General features: G+C 43.9%; 1 protein-coding gene across 1 annotated transcript; it reads right to left on the bottom strand.

Moving 5' to 3' along the window:
- Positions 1-592: 592 nt before the first annotated feature.
- On the bottom strand, positions 593-1,521 carry LOC113195125 (olfactory receptor 5P55-like). Its single transcript, XM_026406538.2, has 2 exons — positions 965-1,521; positions 593-884 (listed from the first exon to the last, which is right to left on the bottom strand). Exons 1-2 carry the CDS (start codon positions 1,519-1,521, stop codon positions 593-595), a joined length of 849 nt encoding a protein of 282 aa, XP_026262323.2.
- Between the last annotated feature and the right edge of the window lie 15,020 nt (positions 1,522-16,541).

Below are 16,541 nucleotides of genomic sequence, written 5' to 3'. Positions count from 1 at the left end.
GGGCATGTGGCTCAATAGTTGAGTACCCCTGGAATCAATCCCTAGTACAAGAAAAGAAAGAAAGAAAGAAAGAAAGAAAGAAAGAAAGAAAGAAAGAAAGAAAGAAAGAAAGAAAGAAAGAAAGAAAGAGTCATTCGAAGATGATCGGAACTCAAGTTCACTGGCTTCAAACCCCAGGGTTCCTCCCATATCACTTTATGATTCCCTGATCCAGTCCTTTGTGATTGATCTGGAATTTAAAGAAAATAGTACCATTGTCCATTTGTGAGATGCAGTTATCAGAAAGAGGCAGCGTAGTGTATTGGTTGAGACTATGGTATCTGGAACTAGACTGCCTAAATTCAAATCTTGGCTCTGCCTTTTATCAGCTGTGCGACATTTTAGACAACTTACTGAGTTTTTCTGTGTCTCAGATTCCCAAGGAATAATAACAGGATCCATTTTGTACAGTTGAAGATTAAATGAGTTGATACATGTACAGTATATAAAATAATGCTGGCACGTATTTTACCCTATCTAAATTCCTAATCTTATCTGTGTTTTATGGTGTGGCTACAATGTTATGGCTTGGGAGAGAATGTTCCACCCTTGGTTACAAAGGCAGTTTGCCAGAACATCTCCTCTTTAAAGCCGCTTTCACGTCCTTGTTCCTCAGACTGTAGATCAGAGGGTTCAGCATGGGGATGACCACAGTGTAGAAGACAGACACCACCTTGTTTTGGTCCATGGAATTGGGAGAGTTCGGCTGAGCATACATGAAGGTGGTGGTGCCATAGAACAGGCAGATGACGGTGAGGTGGGAGGCACAGGTGGAGAATGCTTTGCTCTGTGCCTCCAGGGAATTCATCCTGCAGATGGTCACCAGGATGTAGGCATAGGAGGCCAGGATAATGGTGAGGTAAAAAGGATAATCAAGGCAGACGATGAGAAGACAATGGCTTCGACTTCCCTAGTATCTGCACTGGCCAGATGGAGCACAGGGGGGATGTCACAGAAATAATGGTTAATGACATTGGGGCCACAGTAGGGCAGCTTAAAGATGTACCTCGTTAGCAAAGCTGAATTGGCAACAGAAGCAGTATAGGTGGCCACCACCAGTAGGACACATAGACGTTGGGACATAATGGTGTGGTAGAGGAGAGGGTGGCAGATGGCAGTGAATCGGTCATAGGCCATAATGGCCAGGAGCAGACACTCAGCGGTGCCATGGAGAGTCATGAAAGCCATTTGGACCACACAGCCTGCAAAGGAGATGGACTGGCTTGAGATGAGGAAGCTCTCTAGCAGCCTGGGGGTATCCACGGTGGAAAAGGAGGAGTTTATGAAGTAGAGGACGCTCAGGAAGAAGTACATGGGCGTGTGGAGCTGTGGGTTGGTGTGGATCAGGGTGATCATGCCCAGGTTTCCGATGAGGGTAGCTGAGTAGATGAGCAGGAAGAGCACAAAGAGGATGCCCCGGAGCCCTTCCTGCTCTGTGAGCCCCAGCAGCAGGAATCGGGTGACTTGGGTGCAGTTCTCCATCACGGTGGGCCTGTCGCTGCAGAGGGAAAATAAGACCAGCTTGCACCCTAGAGCCAGATCCAGGGCCAGTGCCCAAGCCCTTTTATTTTCCCCAGAATGGAGGTTGGGGGAACTGGGGAAGGGGAACTAGCATGGACTGAATACCTACTGTGAGCCATCTGTTACCTCATTTTCTTCTTGGCTATTTAAGCATCACCCATACCTTTGATCTAAATATTATGTTCACCTATATTTAGTGAGATTATCAACTTGCCCAAGGTCAGAGAGCTAGCACATAAGAAAAGTGGGATTAGAACTTAGTCCATTCGCATACCTGGATGCTTATCATAGAGTTAGAATCATTTTCTGTCCTCAAAATTTCTTGTTTTAGGGCTGAAGCTGTAACTCAGCGGTAGAGCACCTGCCTAGCACATGTAAGGCACTGGGTTTGATCCTTAGCACCACATATAAATAAATAAATAAATAAATAAAGGCATACTCCCCATCTACAACTACAAACAAACAAACAAACAAACAAACAACTTGTTCTATGAGGAACCAGCATCAGTTAGTGAGCAGTGGTTGGCCCAGAGAGGAAATCAATGAAAGAATGAATTTGGGCCATATGTGGGAACAAAAGCTTCCAAGAGTGTCCATCCCCCCAAGGCCAGGGACACAGGAAATCATATGCCTCATGTCATCAGAATGTGAAGTGACTCAGCAGAGCAGTCATTTCCAACTAGTGTTGTGGGTTGAATTGCATCCCCTCCCCCTCAAAGACGTGTCCCAGTCCTAGCTCTATGACAATCTGACTGTGGCCTGATTTGGAAATGGGCTTCACAGATGTAATCAAGCTCAGATGAGGTCATCCTGGATGAGGCTGGGGTCCTGATAAGAAAGCAGAGATGCAGGAAGGACAATGCCATATGAAAACAGAACCAGAAGCCAGGCTCTGGAGGAAGCCAGCCCCCTGGAGATGGAGGCAGAGGTTGTGGCTGTCACAAGCCAAGGGGATGCCTGGGGCTTCCGGAAGCAGAAGAGCCAAGGAAGAATCCTCCCCTAGAGGCTGAGGAGAGAGCACGGCTCTGCCTACCTACTTGATATCAGACTTCTAGCCATGGGAACTGTAAGAGAATAAATTTCTCTGTTTCAAACCACCAGTGGGTGGTACTTTGGTACATACTCATAGGAAACCAACACACCCAGTAAGGGATGCGGGCTTCTGTGCTCCTTGCAGGACGGCTAAATGGCTGTCGGAGATGGGACTTAAGCGGGTGGTGGCCCACCCTCGCACTCCCAGATACCAAGGAGGGAGGCTGTGCTGGCACATGGCTTATGCTCAGGACTTGAAGCCAGCATGGGTGACATCGCAAAGAGAAAAAAGAAAAAAAATTAGAGAAGGAAAGTGGGTTTTAAAGATCTTTATTGATAGAGCTAATAATTTGTGGAGAGAAAAATGGAACGTTAAAACAAAGTCTGCGTAATCGGGAGAACAGGCAGCTACAGTAAACACGTCAGATGAAACCAGGCCACAGAACTAAGGGCAGGTGGACAGCAGCACAGGCCAGCCTTGCAGCTTTGGGGTCCAGGGGAGGACACAGTTCTCAACACAGAACTGGAGATGACCTCTAACCAGAGAACAAAGGTCAAAGAGCCCCCCTGTTTACCCTCATAGGCTCCCCAGAGGGCTCATATCCCTCGCAAGTGTTATTAAGCTCCCAGGCTTTGGCCTCCGGTAACCTCATCTTCTTGGTTTTCAGATAACCAAGGCAGCGCTCCAGGGAAGCTACCTGAGTCTGATTGCTGGAGCTCTGTTCTGACTGTTTGGGCCTCTGCTCTGATTGGCTGGTGCCCGAGGCCTATCCGTTATCAAATGTTTGGAATTCTCCATGGGTTGAGTAAGACTGAGAACCCAGGAGGACTAAGGCAGAACCTCTTTTAGAGCGTCCTGGGGTACTAGAATAAAACGTTTTGTTTTTGTTTTTGTTTGTACAGGGGATTGAACCCTGGATTCTTAACCACTGAGCCGCACCCCCAGCCCTTTTTATTTACAGTCAGGATGTTAGTAAGTTGCTGAGGGCCTTGCTAAATTTCTGAAGTTGGCCTTGAACTTGCAATCCTCCTGTCTCAGCCTCCCAAGCTGCTGGGATTACAGGTGTGCACCACCATGCTTGGCACTAACATGGTTTTTTGTTACTACCATCTTAATGACAACTCGTGACTTGTTGAAATATAATTGATGCCTGCAGATTTTAGCTGCGGAGAGCACCAAAAGGAATATTTCTTCACTCACGATGTTTCCCTTGGAGGAATATCTGTTGTGTAACACTCCTACCCTCCTCTGGTGGAGGAGGTGTGCCTTATGTGCCTCTAGTTCTGCTCTGCCCTCTTGTTTGCTGGCCAGAAGCACAGATTCCTGTTCTGCTCCTCTGGAATGTAGATCTTAAAACCAGGCCGTCAAGTCTGTCCAATTCTGGGGTTCAGTTTTAAGAAGACCACTTACCCACAGGTGTAGTCACATCCTGCATTCCCAGGTTTTGTCAGTGATGCAGGTAATATTTTGCTCCTTCAAACATCTTGTGGCTACACCTTCTCACTTTAGGGGTCCAGAAATTTGGGTGGGGAAGAAGGATGCTATTTATGGTGGTCCTTAAAGCCCTCAACAGAGAGCAAGCAAGAAGAAAGCTGGCAGAGGCTGCTTGCCTGTCCTGTTTCCTCACGGACTCCGTGAGCTTGGCTCCCAGATCTCCAGCAGACTGATGTGGCTGAGTTAAGGGATGAGGTGGCTGTAACACTGGGGTGTGGTGGAGCCTTGGAAGACTCTGGGCTCATGGTAATAACCCTTGGCTGAAAGAGCAGGAGGACAGCTCCCCTGGTTCCCTTGCTGAGGCTTCAGAGACAGGCTGTCACAGCAATGGCCATGCGTTTGGACTGAATGTTAAAGTGTTCCAACGGAGGCCAGGAGAGGAGAGGTTTAGGAAAAGTAGAGACCTCTCAAGATGCGACAGTCCTGAGACTATCTGAAGATGTCCTGTTCCTATGGCTGTACTCCAGAGCCACAGATGGGTTCCAGTTCTCTGATACTTTTGTTCTTTTTTTTTGGGGCACCAAAAGGGAATGCCTGGTATTCCTTGTTATTTGTGTTTTAAATACAGTGATTAGGGATATGTACTCTCAGCCACTTTCATGAATAATTTTCCTCTGGATAGAAAGAACTTTAGTGAATGGGAAAAGAAGGCTGGAGGTTTCAGACCACCAGGGAAGTCTACGCACTATTTCTTCCTTTCAAAATCAATCAGTTAATTAATTAATCAATCAATCAATAAACAAACACTTATTAAGTGGTCCTGGTCATTGTAAACCATTGGGAAATACTGTCTGGTCGCTGGAGAATCAGCCTGGGACAGCAGGGTCCCCTAAGTGCAGAATGGTTCCAAGGTTTTGAAGGGGATGGTGATATTGTCACACTAAGTTGTGAGCCAGGAAGGGGGGAGGGAGATAGATTAGGCAACCAATCACAGTGACCTTGTTTTTATTTATGCAAGAATAGTTAAATCCTATTTCTGGAACTGGAACAACAAAGCACACAAAACATTTGCACTCAGAGAGTAGAAGAATCAAAGGATAAAGGAAATATGTAGGAGATGATGTATCAGTACTTGTTCCTTCGTTGGATATGTGGGCTGAGGGAGGGTCAGGGACGACTGCCAAGGTTCCTGGTAGCAAGGTAACAGTGGTGACGTTCACCCTAACAATTAACAAGTTCAAAGAGTGACGCGGTGGATTCCAATTCTGATAGAGTGAATTTGGGAGAGCTAAATACTTGGGTCCAAGAGACAGGTGGGGTCTACTGTTTTGAAGCTTAGGATGGGGTTTACTATAGGAGATGGAGGTTGAGGTGATTGGTATGATACAAAGATAAAGGGAAAACAAACCTGGTGTCACTTTTGTGGAGTTGGGAGAGAGAGACAGATATTAACGAAATGATCCTACTAATTATTGTAAAATTGTCACTGTGGCAATAGCTTTCAAGGTGAGGTACCCAATGCTGTGAACCTAAAACTGGGGAGTTTACCCCAGGGAGGGCAAGGAGGTTTTCCATACCTGAGAAGGTATTGCCATAGAAGGGAAGAGTGAGAACAGCCCTTATAAAGGTCCTGAGATCTGGGGGATGTGGGGTGAGGAAGCGGAGCAGATTGAAGGCCGTGTGGGTAGAGGGAAGCCTTGTCCGCTGAGCCTAGCAGTATTTTGTAGATTTACTGAGTGGTTATTTTGTCCTGGGAACTATTCCAGACGTTTGGCTTTATTGAATCCCCTCAACAACTTTATGAGAGGTACTATCAATATCTCCATTTTACATATAAGGAAACCAAGGCACAAAAAAGTAACTTGTCAAAAGACACAGCCAGTGTAATGGCAGAATTGGAATTTGAATCTAGGTGGTCAGGTTATAGAGCCTGCGTATCCTAGACCATGCTAAGAAATTTGTTTTTTGTGGGATAGCATTGGCGATAATTATACTTATTTTTTGACCAGATCTCAAGTTCAGTTGTGAAGAAATAATGGAAGGAGAGCCAATGGATGAAGGAGACTGGCAGAGAGGATATTGGAATCATTCACGTGGGGTTCATGGCTTCAGTTAGAGCTGGGGTGGTAGAGACAGAGGTAAATGGATCTGAGAACTGTCAGGATTCCATAATAGGTCAAAGATACCAGTGTGAGGAGAGCATATCAGGGTGGATGCCAAGGTCTCTGGTGTCAAGATAGAGCTGGTACTTGAAACAAAGAGAAGTTAGGGTGTGCCAGGGAAAAAGTGAGTTGTTCAATACAAGAGTCCCTGGGCAAAATCCTAAGGCAATTCATTTCAAATTTATTGCATTTTGCTTCTGAGTTCTGTTTTTTTTTTTTTTTTTTCCATCCACCTGAGTCCTGGGCCTGGTGATCAGTTCTGAAAAACTGTGAGCATGACTTAAGAGGCAGGGAGGATCAGGAAGTCTGAACTGTGCTGGTGAAAGGATCCCAACCTTTAGCTCACTTACCTGGGGTTGATCAGAGACCATTCATCCTTGAGCTTCCTGGGGGGGTGTTTCTCTTCCTTTTTCATTGATGGCCTCTGACCAGCTTTCTCAAGAACATGTCTCAGTCCGAACAAAGCTTTGAGAGTGTTTATTCCTGGGAAGACGCTTATCTTAAGATGCACCTGGCATTTTTCATCCTGATTCCAAGAGTTTTGAAATGTGCCTGTGGGAATTTGTGACTAGTTCTCCCAGGAGCCTCCCCAGAGCTGCAAGTGGCCAGAGGGATTTTGGTAAGGATGCCTGGGAACTCCCAAGGAGCAGAGATCCTCTTCATTTCTTGTGTTTATTCCCTGAAGGCTTCTTTGTTGTTGTTGTGTTGTTTTGGTACTGGGGACTAAACCCAGGCATGCTTTACCACTGAGCTACATCTCCAGTCCTTTTTATTTTTTATCCTGAGACAGGGTCTTGCTAAGTTGCTGAGGGTCTCACTAAATTGCTGAACTTGTGGTCTTCTGGCCTCAACCTCTTGAGTTGCTGGGATTATGGCATGACCCACCATACCAGGCTTCCCTGTAGGTTTCCATTTTTTAAGTTAACGAGGCTTAAAAGGCTCTTCAAGCCAAGAGGTAAAAAGGGACCCATGTCAACACAATCCTGTTTCTCACAGGAAGTGATTGGAAACGCTAATGATACCAATAATCAGCACTTGTGTGGTCTTTGAGTATCTTGAATATTCAAATATTTTGAATGACTTTCCCAAATGTTATTCCTTTGGTCCTCAGAGTATTCCTGGGAAAGATATTTGGTGATCTGTATCTCAAAATACACACACACACACACACACACACACACACACATTTTTCCATATCTTTGGGGGATTTTTTTCCAAGACTCCTGTGAATACTAAAATCTGCAGATGCACAAATACCTTATATAAAATGGCATAATATTTGGATATAACTTATGAATATTTTCAGTATACATTAAATAATCTCTAGATTACTTATAATATCTAATACAATGTAAATGTTACATATAGTTGTTATACTATATTGGTAAAGAAATAATGACAAGAAAAAAAACCCCAAGTCTGTACATGTGTAGTACAAACACAGTTTTTCCCCCAATATTTTTGATCTTTGGTTGAATCCCTGAATGTAGAGCCCATGAGTATGCAGGTTGACTGTATATCTATTCATTTAATAGTAGTGAAAATGCATCTTTTCCTTTCAAGAGAACATTGTTCCCCACTTGTCCAAATAATTTATTGTCTTTGCAAAACCAACACATGTTGGTGGTAAACAGAAAAATTTAAGTAATATGGAAAAGAACCAAAAAAGAAAGTAAAATGTCATTTGAAATCCCACCATAGGAAATGGGAGTTGGTGTCTTCTTTCTATAAACCTCTCAGTGTGCTCATGACTGTGATTTTCCATAAACAGTGATTCTGTCATTTACCTTCCCACTCGGCAATATGTCATGAACATTTCCCATGTCAAAAAATAATAGTCGACATCATCATGTTGAATGGCTGCATATTATTTCATCGTGTATATTTACCATCATTTCTTTAACTCTTTTCCATGGGTTGACCAAAGTATTCCCACCTTTCTGATTCTATATATAACTCCCTGGCAGATGCCCTCTTGCCATGAGGTGTAGGCTTGGAGGGCCAAGGGAGAAGGTGGTGGAGGTGGGGACTACTTTTCCTGGTCAGGAAGGAAGAGGTTGCTCTCTCCCTGGGGGGTGGGGGGGTGGGGCTTGCACTTTGGGTTTTCGCAACTTTGGGGAAAATCATGATGCAAAGCAAAGGGCCTTGTTAGGCAAATGACTTGTTTGTGTGAAAGAAATATAGTCCCTAGATACTGATGTGGAAGGGAGTTTCACCACTGGAGGGAATGGATTGCTCAGTTTTCCTGCAGATAGGAGAGATCTGCTGAATCTCTCTGCAGAGGGCAAGCAGTGCTGGGTCTTCTGACCTTCCCCACTGCATTCCAACCTGGGAATGTTGTCTGCAGCATCTACCTCAGAAACAAAACCAAAAAGCCTCCATCTTGCCTTTTTTTAAAAAAAAAATATGAGATGGATCTAGCCATTAGTGGCAGGTTTGAAATAACCCTGTTTTTTGTAAACCTGATTGACAAATGCTATGCTGCCATGAAAGCAACTCTTGGATCAAAATCTTCCCACCTTAAAAATTCTGCCAAACTAACCTGTTAGTTAGTGAACAAGCAGAAGCAGCCCACACTCCTGCCTGTCCTTGGGGACCAGCTCCTTTCTTGGCTCCCAGTTACACTGACCAGCAAACTTTTCATGAGAAGCTCACATCAGCGGGCAGGATCTTCCAGGGTGTAGAGAGATGAAGAATTAAAGGGCTGTGCACTGATTCCGTGGTGGTGGAGGGGGAAGGCACCTATGAACTTTTACTGTTTGCTTGTATGGTATTGTGGTGTGTTCTATTCTGAGTATCACGTGTCCTTGGTCTCAGAAAATATGCTCCTGAAGGAAAACCCATGTAAAGGATATACTAGCAGCTAAATAGATGTCCTTTATCATCTTTGCATCTTTTTTTTTTTTTTTTTGGCACTGGGATTGAATTTAGGAGCAATTGACACTGAGCCACACCCCCAGCCCTTTTTTGTATTTTATTGAGAGTCAGGGTCTCACTGACTTGCTTAGCACCTCACTTTTGCTGAGGCTGGCTTTGAACTCGAGATCCTCCTGTCTCAGCCTCCTGAGCTGCTAGGATTACAGGTGTGAACCACTACCCACAGCTTGCATCTTTTTTATTAAGGGGTAGAAATATATTAGTGGAGCCAGTCCAAAGAATTCCAGAAAGCTTGAGTTGAAAAGATTCTAGGGGAATATGTGGTTTAAAATGTGTGAGAGTGGGTAGAGAAGCCCAGACAGGGGCTGCCAAAAATTATATATAGCCAGGGAAATCTGGGGCCGGAGACTTGGTCTTTCAGGATAGGAAAGCACATCCTACAACTACCCAGGACTGCCACAGTACGGTCCTGCTGTTTCCAGCTCCACTGGATATCCTGGACCCTTTGGGGGAAGCTGATGATTCATTAACCCTCCGTGGCACAGGTAGACTCTAGGTATGGCAATGAGCTCTTCTCCAGCTGCAACTGTTTCCCCGTTAACTGTTTCTGTGGAGTTGGGTGGGAGAGATGCAGCTTTCTAGCCCCAGCATAGTGTCGTTGGTGGGAGCAAGTGAAGTTCTGTTTCCGTGGAAACATTAGAGAGTCTCATAGTGGATTTAAAAAATAATAAGTTGAATGTGAGAACTTAGACCATCTGTATCCACATGGCTTAACTGTTGGGGCTGAGTATTGAGACGTACCTGACTTAACTAATTGTTCCAGGAAATTCAGGCCAAGGCTATAAACCAATAAATAACTTCACTGTTTGCTTCATGGAATTCATGCAAGATATTTTATCTGAATTAACAGTTGTGTCCCCTGGGCAAACAGATGTCCTTTCAGGATAATAGATGACTTACCTAGACAAACAATTTGCCCAATGAACAACAGTTTACTCACCAAGATTTGCTTCCTGGCCCTTCCATCCCTGTGCCTGCTGATGCTAAACTGTAATGTCATGAACTGTGTCCAATCCTGATCTGTTCCACACTTTGAAAAACCCACCATAAGCCTTATGAATATTGTTAGTGACTTCCTCCAATTGAGATACTGCTGAACACCTATCAAGAGGTATTCTTTCTTACCCCAGTAGGCCTAATAAACCTTGACTTTGGCTGATCAATACGGACTTTTGAAGAGCTATCTGTTGATAGTCTCCTGTTTTCCCAGGGTTATTTGAGGATATTTTGCTTCCTGTTCCCCCCCCCCTTTCTTCCTGTTTGGGTCATCTGTATTTCTTTAACTATAATTGGGAAGATAAGCAGATTTGCAATTCGCCTCTATGGGTAGAGTTTTCCTCATCGGTAGACAGGGTCATTGGTACTGCTGAGAGGGTTCAGGTTAAATATGAACATCAGGATTGGAAGTCATCTTATTCATATGGTCTTTTCTAACTAACTTCTTCTTCTTCTTCTTCTTCTTTTTTTTTTTTTTTTGCATAAGGGGATATGGTAGACCCTTCTTTGATTTTAGAGAGATCCACTGAAGTTGGCACTATCATGTCCTTCAATCCTATATTTTTATGCAAGGAATGTGCTTGTCTACTCTTGAGATCTTCTGGATGTAAGTTGGAAGAAGTGGTCTCAGTGGTCATTGTGACTCACAAAAATCCCAATACTAGCATCAGAAAAGGATTCAGGAGGAGATCAAGGAGAGGATTCAGGAGGAGGTCAAGGGAGAAGTAACTAGGGAATTGGAACTTTCTTTAGTGGCAAGAGGTTGGGCCCAAGCAGTGGCACCAGGGACCATTCCATTTTCTAACTTTTTTTTTTTTTTGCCCCTTTGATCCCATTTCTTCATTCCTTTTCTTTATTGCTCATCAGGCGCTTTGTAAAAACTGAAAACTCTTGCAGGAGTTAAAGCTCTATGGGGTTAACAGAAAGTTAAACTGATGGAAAATGTGGGAGTAGCTGTTGGATTTTTTGGAGGCAGTATAAATGTACACGTGTTACATAATTCTCTGTTGGGGAGCAGGTGTTGGACAATCCTATACCTTATCTATTGCTTTGGTCTCAAAAGTGCTAACTTTGGCCACTGTCTCTTATTTGGAGCAATAGAAATGTGGCAGAGTGGTCAATGTCAGGCCTGGAAATATGAGAGGGATCTTCAAAAGAAGCTTAACTTGAAACAAAAAAATTTTTTTTTCTTTTTTCTTTTTGGTACTGAGGATTGAATCCAGGGGTGTTCTACCACTGAGCTACGTCCCCAGCCCTTTTATTTATTTATTTTTTTAAAATTTTGAGACAGGGTCTTGCTAAACTGCCCAGGTTGGCCTCAAATTAGTGATCCTCCTGCCTTGGCCTCCTGAACTGCTGAGATTACAGGCGTGTGCCACTATGCCTGGCAACTTCAAACAAAATTTGTGCATAAGCAGGAGTCTGGAGAAATCTGGAAACGGCCCCTTGCCCTCAGTCATGACAAGGAATGCAACATTTGTGCAGCTCCAAGCTTACCACCTGCGGTTCTAGCTTCTGGCCTGCTCCTGACTTCACTCTGTGATGCTGCTTTTCTTGTTGCCTTTGGTTTTGGAATCGTATCCTTCCTTTCCTGGTCTTTGGCCCTTGGCTCATCCTTAGTTTAGAATCATCCTTCTGCTCTCCAGAGTGTGATAACTTGTCCTGTCTCTGTTCTGCTGAAGGACTTCTGGGTTAGCTCGTCTCCTTGATATGGTGAGAGCTTGGCTGAGCTTATGTGACCATGCCAGTGTCATAGAGGAGGGAGGCTATGCTGAGATGGAAGCTTTGCTGAGGACATTCAGGGAATGCATCCTTCAGAAGGTGGTCAAGACAATGCGGGTGGTGAAGAGGGTGAGCAGAACACAGAGGGCGTCCCCAGCCTCTGTTATATCAACACAGGAAAATTGGGTGTGGAGAGAGGGGAGGAGATAACAGGAGTGATGATTAATGATGTTGGAGCACAGAAAGGGAAAATGAAGGTGTCATTCTGCAGGACCACATCACTGATACCAGTAGCCAATACCCTTTTTATTTTTCATTTTATTTTAAATTTTTTCCCCATATCTTTACTGAAGTAAAATTGAAGTACAATAAAATGCACAAGGGCTGGGATTGTGGCTCAGTGGGAGAGCGCTCGCCTAACATGAGCAAGGCCCTGGGTTTGATCCTCAGCAACACATAAAAATAAAGATATTTAAAAAATGCACATATTTGAAGTATGCAATTTGATCAATTTTGACATGTATGTAATCAATACAATCAATATAAAAGGCACTTCCATTACTTTTTTTAAAATTTGAAATCACGCAGACTGTGTTTCCTGCATGATTTATTACATTAGAAATCAATCACCTTAAGACATATAGAACCCCCTCCCCATGGGTCAACTATTTCAAAATTAAATGGCACACTTACAAATATCTCACAGGTCAAGGAAGAAAGCACAAGAAAAGTAAATAAAAAGTGCTTTGAACCAAGCAAAAATAAAAGCTTAACATATCAGGATCTCTGGGATGAAAGAGTACTCAGATGAACATTTATAACTCAAAAAACTTGTATCAGAAAGAAGCTAGAATAACAAATTATTTTCAAATTATGTAATAGGGAGAAAACAATAAGAGTAGGAGCAGAAATATATGAAATAGAGAAGAAATACAGCTGAAATTTGATAAAAATCAAACAATAAAGAAAAAAGCAAGAACACAAAAATTAGTATTAATGGAAAGGGATCTATCAAAATAACCCTACAGATGCTAAAAATATATTAAGGTAATATTATAATTGTATGCCAACATATGTGATAGCTTACATAACATGGTCTATATTAGAGATGGATCCGTGGGTTGCTGAGAAGAAACTGTATTTAGTCACTGATGGATGAATATTCTAAATATGTCTGTTAAATCTAAATTATCAATTATATTTTTACTTCTATAGCTTCTTCATTTAGTTTTTGTTTGGAGGATCTATCCAGTGGTGACAGAGGCATGTTAAGTCACCCAGTATTACTATGTTGTGGTCTGTTTGATTCTTGAAATTGAGAAGGGTTTGTTTGATGAGTGTAGATGAGGATCCAATGCCCTTCTACTAATTCAGATGGGTCATGTTGGGCAAGTGGGGAAACTGGTATCAAATGAGCATTAGCTCTGAACCATGCTCTATGCTGGCCTTTTTACCATGTGTTTATACCAGTTTCTCATTTAAAAATTATGCCAGGTTTTAGATATCAGACTAAAACCAGATTTCACCGTCAGTACCATCTGATTCCATAACCCGTATAATTTTTGTTTTATGTCATGTATTATGTAACTGCATTTTGTTTCAGCATTTGTGGTTCATGGTGAAAGAGAAATAAAGAATTTGGGGAGTATGGTTGGGTGGTCCACAGGGGTAGTTCGATTACCCAAGAGGCCTGACCTATATTTAGGGGCAGGTGATTTCTCAGTGACTTCTGGGCCTGGGGAATAGGAAATGAGGGACAAGCATGGCAGAATGGAGAACTAAGACACCTCCAGAGTCTCTCCCCATGGAGATCTTTGGTTCTTTGGTGGTAGATTCTGTCATCTTATTTGTGGCTTCACTGAACTTTCCTATGAATGGAAATAATAAGGGAGACAAAAATAATATGCTAACACAAGCTGGAGAAAATCTTCAGTGTAAGGATGCCTGTTAACCACAGCTAAAATGTCCTGAGCTCTAATTGAAGTCCTGATTATTGTTCAAAGCCCTTGTAGACATTAAATCTCCTTTAATCCATACAAACACCTTTTTGAAGGAATTAATGTTGACATACTTATTTTTTTTTTCTGGTAAGGAGACCAAGGTTGCACATACAGCTTTGTGTGACAGAGCAGGAATTCAGTCTTCAGCCTGGCTGTGCCCAAATTCCATGATCAAAACCTCAGGGATATATTGCATTATTAAGGGAAAAACAAACAGTCAAACCCAGTGAGATGGGGCAAGACTGCATGGACACAAAGACCAGACTCCATGGTGATACCACTGAGCACTACCCAAGGTTTTGGATCTAATTCAAGATGGTTCGCTATTGGTTATTCTGGTTGCTTCTTGCTATATAAGAAACCATCCCCAAACATATCTTAAAACTACAAATTCATCAAATTGTTATTTCTCACAATTCTGTGGGTTAGGGATTTGGTCAGGGCTTGGGTGGTCCGTCTTCTGTATGTGGTGTAGACTGGGGTCCCTCGCTCGGCTGTGTATAGCTGGTGGCTGGGCTCTACTGAAAGGTCAGTGAGGTTTTATTCAATTCTGGTGCTTGGTGCTTCTCCAATGTGGGCTGCCCACATGGCTCATTGGGCTTTCTCAGAGTATGGTGGTCTCAGGGTATGCTTCCAAGGTGGAGGGAGTAGAAGCTGATATCTTTTTTAGGGTTAGACCTGGGACTGGCACAGGGTCTTTTCTTCAAGTCACAAGTGGAATTGCCAGATGAAATACATGATGGATGCATAGTTAATATTTGGATAAACACGGAATAATTTATGCACGATTGGATACCTATTTATATTAAAACTACCTGGTCAGAAAACAAATGGCAAAGAGCCCTCTATTTCTATGCCTGGGTGTCCCTCTGAGGATCACACCTAAGGTGAGCACCATTTTGAATATCGTCCTGTATTGGCAGAGTGGCCAGTTGTTCTGTTGGCACTTTCCTCGGCCTTACCCTGGAAACAAGCCAAAACACACAGGTTTGACATGCATACATTTGGAAATCCCTCCAAATAACACAATGTTAGCTCAGCTTTGTTACTTCCCCAAGGTTTTAATCATCCAGGGACCTGTGATCTGGGACTGATGTAGCACAGAGGAAAGGGCCTCGGGAGGAAGAAACATAAAGGGAACATGCAGAGGTCACCATGAAGTGAATATTGGGTTGAAGAAGCCGAGGCTGAGCAATTTGGGTTTTTAGGAAAAGCGTTAGCAAGATCCTCCTGGTGGTTGTAAAGATCATCAGCTTCCATGAAACGTGGGAACAGCTGGAGCAGCGATTTCTGCTCAGGAGGGAGAGTGAGGAAGCAACTCGACTTCATCTCTGCCATGGAGTCTTTTGTATTTTCTACACATGTGAGCAGAGAGGAGATTGGTGAGCTGGAGGCTCGGTCTCTGGTAGCCTGTCTAGCAAACGCGTGAGATGGATTTAGCCATGAGGTGTGACAGTCGCGCTGAGTGAAAACTCTGATTGACAGAAAGGGATGCGAGGAGCTGGAGGATGGCTTGCCCTAGGAGCTCTGCCTTGGAACTTTGGTGCTGAGCTGCCAGGGCAAGGACTCACATCTGTGCAGAACGTCTGAGCGCACCTCATGACTGGGTTACTCAGAAGAGGGAGAGTCACAAAGGCACAGGCATCAAAATAGGAACTCCTGAGAAAAATGTGAAGAATCCCAACCGGCCCATAGGTCCTGGTCTTTTCTCTGGTCTTCCTTCCTGTCTCGTCTTCCTAGGGCATACTGCAGGGGCCCTCCAGACTTGCTCTCAGCTTTCATCTGCGGATGCTTTCTGTGTACCCAGAGTGATTTGAGTCATTTTTATAAAGCAGTGTAGTTTTGAACTTAAAAAGCACAAGTAAGCAGAAAAGCAAACTTGCAGTCGGATGCAAAAATAACACTGGACAGAAGCCACCCTATTCAGACCCCGAGGCCATGGCTCATTTTGGCAGCACTTCACAAATTTGTGGCCATAGAGCTGTCTTGGGAATAACAGCTCTGGAGGGCTGGCCTGGAGACCTCAGCCCCTTAGAAGGACGGCAAACATCAAACTTTACAAGCATCTTAGAGAAGACTGGGGCTCTGAGAATGACTGGTCCCCGCCATGGAGCAAATCCATCTTTACAGAGCTTAGCCAGGCACTATCTGTGAGCTCATTGAAACCAGCTGGTGGCCAGATCCTCAGGGGTCCTGCAGAAAGTCAGGATGAAACTGGATCTCTGACCCCCCCCCCCCTCCCCAAGAATAGGATCAGTGTTCAGAGGTACCCTGATCTGGGGAGGAGGCAGGAGGACCACTCCCTAGCAGAGCCAGGAATCTTTGCAGGGTGTCAGCCTTTCCCTGTGATGCTAGTTACCTCTGACCAGTTTCATCTGGGGCTGTCCTCAGGTTGTCTTGGGATTCTCTCTCCAGGGGAGGATCCCTTTCTCACCTACATTTGTCTCTTTCCATCCTGTGTCTCTTAAGTCCCATAGGGTCAGCAGGGAATGGCACATATGGAGTTACTCCAGGGAAAGAGTTGGGAGCTGAGAAGTGGTGGCCCCACATTGTCCTTGGAGGTGGTGCCTGGAGAGACAGTCCCCTTGGTGCATGCTCTGGTTTGGCAATAGTGTGAGTGTCTTCCCCAGAGTTTCATGTGTTGAAATTCATTTCCCGTTGGGAGATATTAAAAAAGGCGAAAACTTAATCGAGTCA

Source organism: Urocitellus parryii, chromosome 4 (genome assembly GCF_045843805.1).
Source record: "Urocitellus parryii isolate mUroPar1 chromosome 4, mUroPar1.hap1, whole genome shotgun sequence".
In the NCBI taxonomy this organism is placed as follows: domain Eukaryota; kingdom Metazoa; phylum Chordata; class Mammalia; order Rodentia; family Sciuridae; genus Urocitellus; species Urocitellus parryii.
Note: the sequence above shows the minus strand (reverse complement) of the source record. Positions and strands in the feature narration are given on the sequence as shown.